We start from the raw sequence: 13,946 nt of genomic DNA on the forward strand, positions 1-13,946 counted from the left end.
AGAACCAGAAATGGTGGGGGAAGGGGATGGGGATAGACCCAAATAGAAAGGAGGGGGACACAGACAGAGGAAAGTAGGGGGGATCCCACAGTAGGGGGGCCAGAAGCATCAATCCTGGGCTGACCCCTCTAGCTCCACCCCACCCTGCTGCTCTCCCCACCAGCCCCACCTGTATACATTTGCATTTACCTTGCTAACTGTGATCTGATCCGCCCCCACCTCCCCAAACCCCTGTACACAGGCGCCTGGACTGAGTCGCCAGCATGACCTGACCCCTTTTAATTAAAATTTCAGACATCGACGTTAAAGGAATAAACTCCTCAGGCCAACGGGTGTTTGATTTCAGCCTGCGGAGCTGGGCCAGCACATGCGGAAGAGTCACCCGGCGCTGAGATGAAGCCGTCTTCGGGGTGGGACACGGGGCTGTTTATAGAAAGATTCCCTCAACTACTGCTGAGATGCAGGTTCTATCCCCAGCTCTGGGAAGGGTGTGGAGTCTAGTGGGTTAGGGTGGGAGGCTGGGAGCCAGGATGCCTGGGTTCCATTTGTCCATCTGAAAGAGGAGATCTATCTATCTGCCAGTCTCCCTGCTCTAACCATCAAATGTCTCTCTTCCCAGAGCCAGGGACAGAACTCAGGAGTCCTGCTCCAACTCCCTGCTCTAGCCAATATAATCCACTTCTTCCCCAGGGCCACATATAGGACCCAGAGTCCTGACTCCCAGCACACACCCCCAACCTGAACCCACAAGACCCCACACCCTTCTCAGAGCTGAGTCTAGAACCCAGGAGTCCTGTCTTCTCTTGGGAAGCTCTCACCCCACCAATGCCCTTCCTAATGGGGGTGGGGAATGGAACCACCAACCACCCTTCCATCTGTTTCCTGATTCCCCTTTATGGGACATCGGTTTTATGGCCCTGTTCCTGGTGTCCAAAGGGCATCCCTTAGTGCCATGAATTGGGGGTATTGCATGGGGAGGGAGATAAGGCGGCTAGGTGGATCTGGGAGCTAATGAGTAACCCCATGAACCCTGGTGACAGGATCAGAGGCGTTAGCTGATCCAGAGTGCCCCATCTGCTGCTATAAAGGGCCCACTACACCCACCTCACCCCCAGGAAGAGGCTGGAGCCCATGGCAGGCTGTGGGATGAGCTGGCTGAAGATCCTAGGGGCCGTGATTGTGGGGGCCCTGCTGCTGACGGTCGGAATTCTGTTGGGCCACTTTGCCATCCCCAAAGGGGGGAATGGCTCGGGAGCGCCCAGCTGGGTGCAGACCGTGGGCCGGGATCTGAATGAATCCCTGCTGCAGAGCTTCATGGATCAGGTGGAGAGCGAGAAGATCCGGGAGAATCTGAAGTAAGGAGGGGAGGAGAGATGGAAAAGCCCCATTGAATTCACCCACATTCAGGAGATCCAGGACTCCTGGGCTGTGCAAGGCAGGATCATCCCTTAGAGCCTATTCCCCCCCAGGGATACAGGATCATCCCCTACAATCCATCCCCCCTGCCCCCGGGGACAGGATAGCCTCCTCTCAACCTGTGGCCAGATTGGAACCAGTGCCCCTATCAAGGGAGAGGACCTGTATCCCTAGCTTGTAGCCCCAGTTCTGGGAGAGGAGTGGTGTTTAGTGGTTACAACGGGAGTGGGAGGAGGAGTTGGAAGCCAGGACTCCTGGGTTCTATCCCCCACCAGAACCTGCAGTCCTCAGGGAGCTGTGATCTCAGGCACTCCCCTGTACCCCTCACCAGAGCCCTGGCCTCCCAGCCCCACATGGCTACAACTAAGGGGGATGAGGAGCTCGTAAAGCTGCTGCTGAGGCGCTGGCAGGACCCACAGATCGGTCTGGACAGCACCAGCGAGGATGTGTACGGCGCGTTCCTGTCCTTCCCTGACCCACAGAGACCCAACAGCGTGGCCGTGGGTGTGTGTGGGCAAGTGAGGGCTGGGTCTGCGTGTGCAGGGCACAGGGCTGTAGTGGGGGATCAGGGTACTGGAGGGGGGGCTGGAAGGGGTGGTGGAAGGAGGGCAGGGGGAACTGGGAGATAGGGCAAATGGGTGCAGGGGCGAGGGGGACACTGGGGCAGCTGGGCACAGAGGCTTGTGGGGTGCTAGATAGGCCCTGAGACAGCTGGGGCTAGAGAACGGACAGGCAGCAGGAACTGGGGCAGGTCTAAGGGGGAGAATGGGGCAGGGGACAGGCCAGGGGGTGGAATTAAGGCAGCTGAGGACAGGGAGCTGGAGGGACGGGATTGGGAACAGACAAGGGCAGAGGGGAGCAGGGAGAGATGAGGCAGATGGGGGCAAAGGTCAGAATGGGATGTCCCACAGCAGGCACCCCACAGCTGACGAGATCTGCCTCCACCCCCAGTGGAGAACAGCAGCCAGATCTTCACAACCCGGCGCAGCGAGAAGAACGTGACAGCAGACCAGGCCCATGCAGATGTGGTTCAGCCGTACGCTGCCTACGCACCCCCTGGGAACCCCAGGGTATGGAGCAGGGCTGGGTATAATCCCTCGTGACCGCCTTGTGGCCTCAATTCAGACCCTCCCCCTGCACCCAGGGGCTGTCAACGAGTTATCTTATCTCCTCTCCCAGTCAGGACCATGTCCCTTCTTTTATGAGCCCATCAAGGCTGCTCAGGGATCTCTGTCCCCAGGGTGACATGCCAACCACTGTGTATCTATGGAGACAGACAATCCCCCGCCCTGCCCAGGTCCTCATGTATCCACAAACAGCTGTCACCGAGCCAACAGCCACTTATCCAAAGCCAGCCACACAGGTTGTCACTCCACATCTCTCCAGACAAACAGCCACCCAGACATGTCGCCTTGCCAATAGCCACATGTCCATGGAGATAGTCACCCCAAATGTCACCACAAGACAGCCACGTATTCCGAGACAAACAGCAAGCATCACACAGGTTGTCACTCCAACAGGTGGGGTATCCTGAATGGCTGCCCTCAGGCTGTGGTGGCAACAGCCGTGTATCCCAAGACAGACAGCTACCCCCCACATCCCCATGCTGATGACCACATGGCCACGGAGCCAGGAAGACATATTGCCATGCCAACAGCCACGCAATCCCAGAGATAAACAGCAAGCACCACATGTCATTCTGGCAACAGACACATATCTACAGACAAACAGCCACCCAGACAGGTCCCCTTGCCAACAGCCATGTGTCCAAAGAGACAGTCACCCCAAATGTCACCACAAGACAGCCACGTATTCCCAGAGACAAACAGCAAGCACCACACATCATCTTGCCAACAGCCATGTACCCCCAGAGATAAATAGCCACCCCCACATCTCGTCATGCCAACAACCACATATCCTGAGGGATAAACACCCCTAACACATTGCTGTGCCAACAGATACATATTCCTGGAGACAAACAGCCTCCCCTTGGCCCCCATCACCAAGCTGACAGCCATGTACCCATGGAGACAAATGGCTGCTCTCACATCAAGGATCCAAGTGGGCCCTGTCCCCATGGCAACTTTATCTCCCCATCCCGTCCCAGCAGCCCCTCTGATCCTCTCTCCCCCAGCGCCCTGGGGTTGACCCCTTTCTTCTCCCCTCAGGGGAGGCTGATATATGCCAACCAGGGCAAGCGCAGTGATTACCAGGAGCTGTTCAACATGGGCATCAACCTGAATGGCACCATCGCCATCACCCGCTACGGGGGGACCGGCCGTGCCGACAAGGTGAGGGGTACTCAGGGCCTACTGGCCCCAGACACCAGGCTTCCCCCTCATGTGGCACTGGAGAGGGGGCCTCTGGGCTCCTTTCCCCATCCCTTCCCCCTCATCCAGTTGCTCCCTCTCTGCCCCCCCATCCTAATCACCCCCCATCCTTTGTCCCTTGTTTCTCATCCATCACCTCTCTCCCTGCCCCCCATCCCATCATCCCCTCCCCATTCCTCCAATCCCTTTCCCCCCAACATCTGACCGAAGGCCCCTTCCCCCCAAGTCCAATCACCCGTTCCCACTCCCCCAGTTCCATCAGCCCATGCATTTCCTGCCCAAGGCCTGTCCCCCCAAAGCCTGGTCAGCCGCAGACGGGGCACTGCACAGATCCAGGGGTGGGGGATGGCAGAAGAGTGGCCCACCTCAAGGTGGGGGGCTGGATGGAACAGTCATGGAATGCCATTGCTGCACCCCAGGAGGGTGGGGGCAGGGGAAGGCCAGCTAGAAGAGGGGGAACAGAGGCAGGAATAAGAGAACTGCTCACCACACATATTCCACTGGGACACAGTGTATGTGGGGGACATTTTGGCTGCCCTTCCCGCTCTCCCTTGCAATGGTGGTGACGGTGGAGTGGATAATCTGACTGACCCTAACTCTCTAGGCAGTGAACGGGGCAGAGTTTGGTGTGGCTGGTGTGGTGGTGTATACAGACCCTGCGGATATCAATGATAGGCGGGCATCCGAGGAGGAGACCTACCCCAACTCCTGGTACATGCCCCCCTCCGGTGTGGAGCGGGGCTCTTACAACGGGTACTTCGGGGACCTACTCACGCCCTACTATCCTGCCAAAGGTAACATGCCTGGGCAGGGCAGGGCAGGGCGGGACTGGCTTTGACCCACAATGCCTCTTGCTGTTCCCTTCCACGAAGAAGAGGGGCATCTGTCCCAACCCCCTGCTGATGAGGCCAAGAGCCTCCTTGAATTCATCCCCCCACCCCTGCTCTCATTCATCCAGATGACACCCCATCCTCTGCCCCCCGCTATATCCTGTAGCGGGGAGTTCTGCAGATTAACCAAATCCATGTGGGGAATTGCTGCCCTGGAGTGCCCCCTATTCCCTGGACTATAGGAGCCCACCTGGCCTCTAGGAGCCCACCTGGCCTCCTCCACACCATTCACCTGAAATCCTCTCCTTTCCCCACCATCTGCACAGAACCCGAAAGTCTTGTCTCCTAGTTCTGTGGCTCTAACCACGAGACACCACTCCCCTTCCAGCGCCAGGAATAGAACCCTGGAGTACTGACTCCCAGCCCCCTCTGCTCTAACCACTAGACTCCATTCCTCTCTCAGAGCTGGGATAGAACCCAGGAGTCCTGACTCCCCAAGCCCTCTGGTTCTCCTTGTGTGGAATCATCATCTGGGGTATGTTCCCCAGATCCAAGTCTGGATTGCCCACCATCTTTGCAGCAAATGACCCCCCCATCCCAAACAGGGCACTGGGGGGAGGGGGAAAATGAGCCCCCTTCTGATTCACCTGCCTCTCCCCCATAGAATTCACCTACAGAATCAAGGAGTCAGAGATCCAGGGGATCCCGCCGATCCCAACCCAGCCAATTGGTTTTGAAGACGCCCAGACGCTAATCTGGTGGGTGACTAATTCAATGGAGCTAGGGCAAAGGAGCTGTGAAATCTGGGGGCTGAACCCACCCCACAATGCATTTCAGTGCCCTACTACCCATTAGACTCACAATCATATCCCTTGGCCCTGGCATTGTCCTGTAGCAGGACATAGCTGGTGAGAATGGCTGCTGGCTGGTGCACTGGACTGGGACTCAAGACCCTTGGGTTCTATTCCCGGCTCAGCCACCAGCTTTCTGGGTGACCTTGGACAAGACACTTCCCCCTCTTTGTGCCTCAGTTTCCCCATCTCTAGAATAGAGATAATGGCATTGACTGAAAAGCACTAGATAAGAGCTAGGGAATATTACTAACTAATCATGGAATAGTTTGAAAGGGGGATACACATGTGCACCATCACCTTTAGCCACTAGGTGGCGACAACAGCTCAGGCCCCAAGTCAAATTGTTAAAAACCCAATCATTATTAAATGGAGGGAAAGAGCTCAAAAAAATTAAATGCAGCCAGACCACCGCCTCTCCCCGTCCGATTCTGGCATTGATACACCACTGAGGTCAGGAAATTCACCGGAACTGAATTACTTCGATCATCAGCAATTTGGGGCAAGGACCCCAACCCAGAGGCGGCTGCATCTCAGTAGTGGGACAGAATCCCTGTATACCTGGGGCGTCTGGGCACTACCACAGTAAGATCATACCTAACCCCCAAAGCAACGGGAAATGCCTCGTTCTCTCACAGTCCGACTACACCATTGTACACCCACTGTATTGTACATGCCATGGCCGCTCCATAGAGGGCCATGTAGATTTTATGAGAAGTGGATTGACCAGCCTAATAGCACATATTTCATACAACACAGTTAGGTTTAGAATGGAATGTATATATGAAGAGGGTGAGGTTCAATGGGGAGAGCAGGAGGATCTGGAAGTCAGCACTCTGGGTTCTCTTTCCAGCTCTGGGGGAGAGTGGGGGTCTAGTAGGGGTCAGAACAGCAGACCTGAGAGCCACGGTTAGACTGTGGTGGAGGATAGGCTGGGAGTAAGGATTCCTGGGTCTGTCCCCAGATCTGGGAGGGGCATAGGGCCCAGTGCGTTGGGGGAGAGGGGGCTGGGAGTCAGGATTCCTGGGTTCTTTTCCCAGGTCTGACTCCCTGCATGCCCCGTGGACCACTAATTTCTCCACCTTGTGCCTCGATTTCTCCATCTATAAAATAAAGGCACCCACCATGCACCTCCTGGGGAGTGTGGGGGTCCCCAGTGTTTGAGCTGTTCATGGGTGTAAAGCACTTGGAGTGTCCCAGGGGAAAGATGCAGCAGAGTAAACACAGGAATGTTATTAACAGGAGTGGGAATGCAGCCTTCGTGGCCAGGGCAGAGCTGCTGAGGAGACTGACAGAGGAGGCTTGGTGGTTTTGTGGGGACAGCAAAAGAGGTTTGGGGAGGGGCAGAGACTCTAATAACCCCATATATCTCTGGCTCTATGTTTTCAGTAACCTGTCTGGCCCTAAGGCACCCGCATCCTGGCAGGGCTCTCTGGGCTGCTCCTACCATGTGGGGCCAGGATTCCGCACGGGGGGGCAGTTTCCCAACACCAGGTATGGATAGATACATCTGGTCCAGGATTGCATCCCACCCCCACAGCTCCCACCAAAAGTCACCTGGGAATTTTGACTTCCCCCTCCTTCTCCAACACTCCCTGTGCTGATCCAGCCCCCTGGACCCTGCACTCCCTAGTGGTGTCTTCCCAGCAGACACAGAGAAGTTAGATCAAACCATACGGTCCTCTTGCTGGGAGGCAACACTATTTTAGGTCTCAGGAGTCAGAACAAGAACCCAAACTCAGAGAGAGACAAAGCAGGCTGCTCCTAAAGCCCAGAGGCACAGTTCACCCACCTTACTTCATGCTGGCTTTCTGCAGACTGACTGCTGCTAGGCCCAGATCCACGCTTCACTACTGAGCCCCTGCCTGCAAGCAGGACGAGAAAAATCCCTATGAATTTAAAGTGATCACAATCTGAACAGGTTTCAAGACACCACATCAAGACCCTAGCTGACCTCAAATCCCCTCTTCTCCACGCCCCTTACACTGACCCCAACTTCCTCCTGCACCAGCTCCCTTCTTCAGACCCCCTCCAACTGCACCAACTCGCCCCAGACCCCACTGCATTAATACGTTTCCCCTCCCTGACCCCCACTGCAATGACCCTGACCCCCCAACCTTCCCTAGGCTCCTCCCATGCTGGCCCCAATTCCCCCATCCCCTGTTCTCCTCTCCAGCCCCCATCATGTCAACCCCCAACTGCAATGACCCTGACACACACATCCCAACCCCCACTAGGCTGACCCCAGCTCCTCCTGCTCTCCCCACAGCGACGTCCAGGTAAACGTCCACAACCAGCGAGTCATCAAGAACTCCTCCAATGTGATGGGGTTCATCCGGGGCAGCGAGGAACCTGGTGAGTGTCCCCCCCAGAACAACCACCAAGCACCCCCACACCTACCACTACTCCCATTCCCCCAGCCCCCTCTCCCCCACCCCACAAGCCAGGAGTGTCCCCCACCCTGCCCCATTCACCATACTGGGATCCACCTCTCTCCACGCCCATTCCCCCAACCTCTCATTCTCTCCCCCTCTCCATGCCCTGGAGCACCCCTCAGTGGGCTCCTCTTCCCCCCATGCCCAAGAGTGCTCCCCAGTGACCCTCAGCCCCACCTTATTGAGCTCCCCACCCCATTCCAACACTGCTCCTTTACCATCTGGGCTCACGGGCAGCAAGCTCCCCCCACCACACTCCATCCCAAGCAGACCTCCCCACCCCCGTGCACTCCCTCCCACACCCCGATCAGCAGCAGAGCTCCGTCTCTCTCCTCGCCCCCCCCAGACAGGTACGTCCTCTATGGCAATCACCGGGACAGCTGGGTGCATGGAGCCATCGACCCGAGCAGTGGGACAGCTGTCATGCTGGAGATCACCCGCGTGCTGGGCAAGATGCTGAAAGAAGGTATGAGGGTTTGGGGGATGCACCGGGGTGCAACTATCCCCAGTGCACAGCTAGAGAAACTGAGGCACATAGTGGACTTGCCCTTGAGGTCAGCCAGCACATCAGTGGCAGAACCCAGGAGTCCTGACTCTCAGAACCGCCCTGCTCTAACCACTACGTCTGAATCTCCAGGGTGTGTGTTTCTCCACAGGGAAGTGGCGCCCCAGAAGGTCCATTATCTTTGGCAGCTGGGGGGCTGAGGAGTTCGGTCTGATCGGCTCCACCGAGTACACGGAGGTAAAAACCCAAGAGAGAGGGGGATTGACGGCGGCTCCCCTTTGGAGGGAATAAGATGGGAGGGTGGGTGGACATGGCTGCTGCCCCCTGCTCCATCCAAACACCCAGGTATGTGCTGAATGTACTGTAGCTGATCGGGATAGTTACAATGGGACTGTCACTCTTGGGAACCCTCCTCTCTGCACCAGACCCATGGGCCCAGCCAGCCCGGATCAGACCCATGCAGCTCACCCGATCCCATTGCACTAACCACTGGGCCTCTCCCTTGCCCAGGAATTCTACAGCAAACTGCAGGAGCGGAGTGTGGCCTATATCAACGTGGACATCTCCGTCTTTGGTGAGCGTCCGTTTGTCCTGCCTGCCCTCCTCCGCTCTTGCTGCACCATCCCCATCTCTGCTTTGTGTAGAAGGGCCGCGACACTAGGCTCAGGCGGGCTTGGGTGTTTGTGGGGAGGAAGGAATGAAAGGGAGCGTGCGTGCGAGAGTGCATGTGCAATCAGACGGGCACAAGTGCAAGAGCCTGCATGCAACTGAATACGTGTCCGAGAGGGTGTGCAAGAGTACACTTGCTAGAGGGTGCAACTGAACAGCCATCAAAGGGAGAGCATGTGCGCAAGAGCATGCAATCAGTCGGTGCCAGCATAAACAAACGAGAGCTAGGAGCACGCACTAGTGCAAGTGTGCAAAGGTGCTCACAAGAGGGCACTCTCCCCCCAAACGTCAGCGGGTGGCCGAGAGTGCAGGGGATGCCCGTCTGGCTGTGCTGCAGGTCAGCTGGTGCCCCAGAGCCCTGGGGAGCGGTGGGTCGCCCTGTATGATCCGGCATAGTCCCTAACATTGCCTCCCCCGTGCTTTCCACAGCCAACGCCACCCTGAGAGCCCAGGGGACGCCGCCTGCCCAGAGCGTCATCTTTGCAGCTGCCAAGCAGGTACCGGGGTGGATGTGTGGTGGGGGAGGTGCGTGTGTCCATCCCCTCTCCCACTGCAGGGGAGTCTGACTCATGTGCGCCTCTTCTAGGTCCAAACCCCAGCCAGTTCCTCCGTGTCCGTCTATGACAACTGGAGAAACCACTTCAACCGCATCAGCCCCAGCTACGGCGTCATCCCCAAGTGAGTCCCCAAGTCAGTGGGAGCCGCCCCCCCACTCCAAGGGTGGATTATAGGGAGTGGGAGGGACAGGAAAGGGGCCAAGATCTTCTCCTCCCCACCTCCTTCTGTGGCTCAGATTGAAGAGAAAGCTTCATTGTTGGGGGAGTAGCAGATGTGGAGGGGACACTGGGCTGGATGGGCCCCCTGTTCTGATCCACAGCGGGGATACGGGGCTAAACAGGCCCATTGGTCTGATCTGGGGTGGCAGAGAGGGAGAATACCAGGAGCCTGGGCAACTCTGAACCATGACCCCAGCCACAGAACAAACCAAAGAACATGGGCTTGGGGATCTGCCCCCGTAGGCAGGGGCCACATCAGCACAGCAGGAGATGGCAAACTCTGCTCTCCACCCAGGGATGTTTCCCATTCCCGCCCCTCCCCCCTGCCTGGCCCTGAGTCACTCACCCCTCTCCATCCCCCGTACAGCTTAGGGTCCCTGGGTGCCGGGAGCGACTATGCCTCCTTCATCCATTACCTGGGTATCACCTCCATGGACATCGCCTACACCTATGACAGGGTAAGGACACCTGCCGCTCTGGGATGAGCCTGCCTGAGCCACCCCCTCCCGACAGACACGGCCTCAGTCCCAGATCCCTGCCCACACGGGGCATTTATTGGGCGCTGGAAAAGAGGCAGGGGGAATGCAGCACTGGGCTATCTTGCTGCTACCCTATGCTCAGTAGGGGGCGCTCTCCCCTCAGTCAGTGCTGACCCCTGTGCTGTGTCTGGGGGGCACTGTATTGCAGGGAGTAGAGTGGGGGGGCTCAGTAGGGGGCGCTGTCCCTCACAGTGCTGACCCCAATGTGAGGCTAGGGAGCAGGGCAGGTGAGTCAAGGGGAGGGTTTGCTGGGGGATCTCAGCTCACTAGGGGAAAGAGGGGGCCTTGGGATCTGCTTTCAGCTGCTTTGCCCCTTCCCTGCCTTAGAACAAGACATCTGCTCGGATCTACCCTGCCTACCACACGGCCTTCGATACCTTCGACTATGCTGACAGGTTCATCGACCCAGGTAAAGGGGCGTGGCATTCACCCTGGGCAGGCATGGGGGCCGAGGTATTGCGAGGGGAGGTTTAGGATGCATCTAATCCCTTTATCCCCATTTGGCCACAGGGTTCACCAGCCATCAGGCTGTGGCCCGGACGGCTGGCAATGTGCTGCTGCGGCTGGCCGACAGCCTCGTCCTCCCCCTTAATGTGAGCGACTACGGAGAGAAGCTGGATGAGCTATACAGCGCAGCCACCCAGGGGGACTTCCTGGACAAACTCAATGCCAACAATCTCTCTCTCGGTACGGGCGGGTGGGACTCCTTGGTGCTATCCCCAACAATCTCTCTCTCGGTGCAGGCGGGCGGGACTCCTTGGTGCTATCCCCAACAATCTCTCTCTCGGTGCGGGCGGGCGGGACTCCTTGGTGCTATCCCCAACAATCTCTCTCTCGGTGCGGGCGGGTGGGACTCCTTGGTGCTATCCCCAACAATCTCTCTCGGTGCGGGCGGGACTCCTGGGTGCTATCCCCAACAATCTCTCTCTCGGTGCGGGCGGGTGGGACTCCTGGGTGCTATCCCCAACAATCTCTCTCTCAGTGTGGGCGGGCGGGACTCCTGGGTGCTATCCCCAACAATCTCTCTCTCGGTGTGGGCGGGCGGGACTCCTGGGTGCTATCCCCAACAATCTCTCTCTCGGTGCAGGCGGGCAGGATTCCTGGGAGCTATCCCCAACAATCTCTCTCTCAAAGCGGGCGGGTGGGACTCCTGCGTGCTATCCCCAACAATCTCTCTCTCAATGCGGGCAGGCGGGATTCCTGGGTGCTATCCCCAACAATCTCTCTTGGTGCGGGTGGGCGGGACTCCTGGGTGCTAGCCCCAACAATCTCCCTTTCGGTGCAGGCACGCGGGACTCCTGGGTGCTATCCCCAACAATCTCTCTCTCGGTGCAGGTGGGCGGGACTCCTGGGTGCTATCCCCAACAATCTCTCTCGGTGCGGGTGGGCGGGACTCCTGGGTGCTATCCCCAACAATCTCTCTCCCGGTGCGGGTGGGCGGGACTCCTGGGTGCTATCCCCAACAATCTCTCTGTCACTGTGCTGCGTGGTGGGGGCTCAGTAGGGGGCACTCTCCCCTCTCGGTCAGTGCCAGCTCCAGTGGCCAAGTGCAGTGCTGCTCAGTAGCAGCTGTACTCCTCGCCGGCACTGCTTACCCCACCATGGTGCTAGCGGGCGCTGTGCTGCAAGAAGGTGGGCTCAACAATGCTAACCCCTGCCCTAGGGGGCCCATAGCCTGGCTTCTCTGGAGAGCCCAGATTAGTGTGGGGAAGGTGCTGATGGGGACCATAGGAAGGAGGGGCTGCAGACCTGCTCCCTTACACTTGGTCCTGCCTGCCTTTCAGACCCTTTGAAGGCTGCGATTGATCGGTTCAAATCGGTGGCTGCTGACTTCAACCAGCGGATAACGAAGCTGAAGAAGGAGGAGTCTCCGAGGTGAGACCTGTCCCTGACTGCATGTGCAATTGCACTGGTGGGTGTCCATGCTGCCTGCCTGCCTCCATACAACTGCACGGGTGCACAGCCTGGAGGCACGGTCCTGCAGGGAGTGGTCACACGTATTAGCATGTTCACATACACATGCATGGCCAAGCTTGTGCAAACATGCCACCTGTGGGGGTTGGGGAGTCTCCCCTATCTACAAAGGGCACGTGATCCTTGGACCCAGGGAAGAAGGGGGCTGTTGTCCTTAGTGGAGACCCCTCTGGGAATGGAACTTGGATGGGGGGTCTCTTCCAGTCCTCTAGAGAGGGAAAGGTAGGGACAAAGTCACAGGCCTGGAGAGCAGTAGGCAAGGCTTGATGAGATGATAGCGCCCCCCACAGGGCATCTGATGTAAGGGGGTCCCTAATCCTACTCTGGTCTCTCCTTCCCACCCACCCCAGTCCTCTGCAGATCCGGATGGTGAATGACCAAATAATGCTGCTGGAAAGGGCCTTCCTCAACCCCCAGGCCTTCCCCAACAAGTACTATTACAGGTAATGCCATCTGGGGGGCTGGGGAGGACACCTGGGTTCCATTCCCAAGCGCCCATCCTCACCAATCCCTGGTGGATCCTGATTGAAATGTGCTGGGTGAAAGGGCATCAGCAAGAAAATGAAGTGTAGGAGGGGCGCGGGGTGTAGTAGTTAGAGAAGAGGGGTCTGGAGTGGGGATTAGGGCTTACAGCCAAGGGGCTAGGAGTTGGGACTCCTGGGTTTTATCCCCAACTCTGGAAGGGGAGTGGTGTCGAGTGATTCAAGCATGGGGGGGCTGATATTCGGGACACCTGGGATCTATTCCCAGCTCTGCCGTTGATTCCCTGCATAACCCTGGGGGAGCCACTCCACCTCTCCATGCCTCAGTTTCCCCATGTGTATCACAGTGCTAACATGATACTGACCTCTCCCATTCTCTTTCCAACCCCTTAGCCATGTGATCTGGGCGTCCAAATCCTCTGACCAGGCTACCTTCCCAGGACTGGCTGATGCCTACACCAATGCCCTGGAGACAGGGGACTGGGACCAAGTCCGGAAGCATCTCACCATCGTTGTGCAGGCTGTGGAGAGCGCTGCCTCCACCCTGGAAGCCGTGGCCTAAAATCTTGGGGTCCACCCCAGTCCCACCCTGTCACTCAAAACCCAGCAGCCTACAGAGCTCAACTATTCTACCCAGGGGGTAGTCCTGGCACCCCATCAATGCCAAACGCCCCCTCCGTGCCCTGTGCTGAGCTGATGGCATCCCCTAGTGTGGGCATTGGGGGGAAAAGCATGACATCCCCAAATCCCAGTGAACTGGGGTAACCTGCTCTCCCTGGGACCCCTGACTCATTAGCCTGCACCCCATTCCCTAACCCAGCCTGGACTATTAAAGCAACAGATGACGGCAGTAGGTGCTTCTGTTTGTTCATGTGGTTGGTGGGAAGAGTGGAAGGTGAAGCTCATAATGGTGCAGGGAGGCCATCTTGGCCCGCAGAAGCTCTGTTTCCACAGTGCAGTGGCCATCTTGGACCCACAGGCACTGCTGCCACCATGGGTAGGGCAGCCATGGTGGAGCCCCTGGGCCTCGCACCCAGAGTATTGCCCACCCCACGAGATCAAAACTCACGACTCTGACCCCAACCATCATGGGGCTGGCCCACACACCAAGGGGGTTTTGTTGTTTTAAAAGACTAGAT

At 57.7% G+C, this 13,946-nt stretch overlaps 1 protein-coding gene across 1 annotated transcript; it reads left to right on the forward strand.

Annotated features, from left to right (window-relative positions):
* The first annotated feature begins 993 nt into the window (after positions 1-993).
* Positions 994-13,652, forward strand: NAALADL1 (N-acetylated alpha-linked acidic dipeptidase like 1). Its single transcript, XM_024100304.3, has 19 exons — positions 994-1,355; positions 1,748-1,920; positions 2,368-2,486; positions 3,585-3,707; positions 4,351-4,540; positions 5,241-5,334; positions 6,817-6,921; positions 7,697-7,782; positions 8,209-8,328; positions 8,519-8,604; positions 8,878-8,941; positions 9,466-9,533; positions 9,623-9,714; positions 10,180-10,270; positions 10,679-10,760; positions 10,862-11,038; positions 12,136-12,226; positions 12,676-12,768; positions 13,201-13,652. The coding sequence occupies exons 1-19, from the start codon at positions 1,132-1,134 to the stop codon at positions 13,367-13,369; spliced, it is 2,247 nt and encodes a 748-aa protein (XP_023956072.2). The 5' UTR covers positions 994-1,131; the 3' UTR covers positions 13,370-13,652.
* The last annotated feature ends 294 nt before the right edge of the window (positions 13,653-13,946 follow it).

The sequence above is a fragment of the Chrysemys picta genome, chromosome 7 (genome assembly GCF_011386835.1).
Source record: "Chrysemys picta bellii isolate R12L10 chromosome 7, ASM1138683v2, whole genome shotgun sequence".
Lineage (NCBI taxonomy): Eukaryota > Metazoa > Chordata > Testudines > Emydidae > Chrysemys > Chrysemys picta.

Coding starts and splice junctions, on each gene's coding strand:
- NAALADL1 (XM_024100304.3), top strand. CDS start 1,132: ATGGCAGGCTGTGGGATGAGCTGGCTGAAGATCCTAGGGGCCGTGATT. Junction 4,541..5,240: donor GCCCTACTATCCTGCCAAAG/GTAACATGCCTG, acceptor TCTCCCCCATAG/AATTCACCTACAGAATCAAG. Junction 8,329..8,518: donor GGGCAAGATGCTGAAAGAAG/GTATGAGGGTTT, acceptor GTTTCTCCACAG/GGAAGTGGCGCCCCAGAAGG.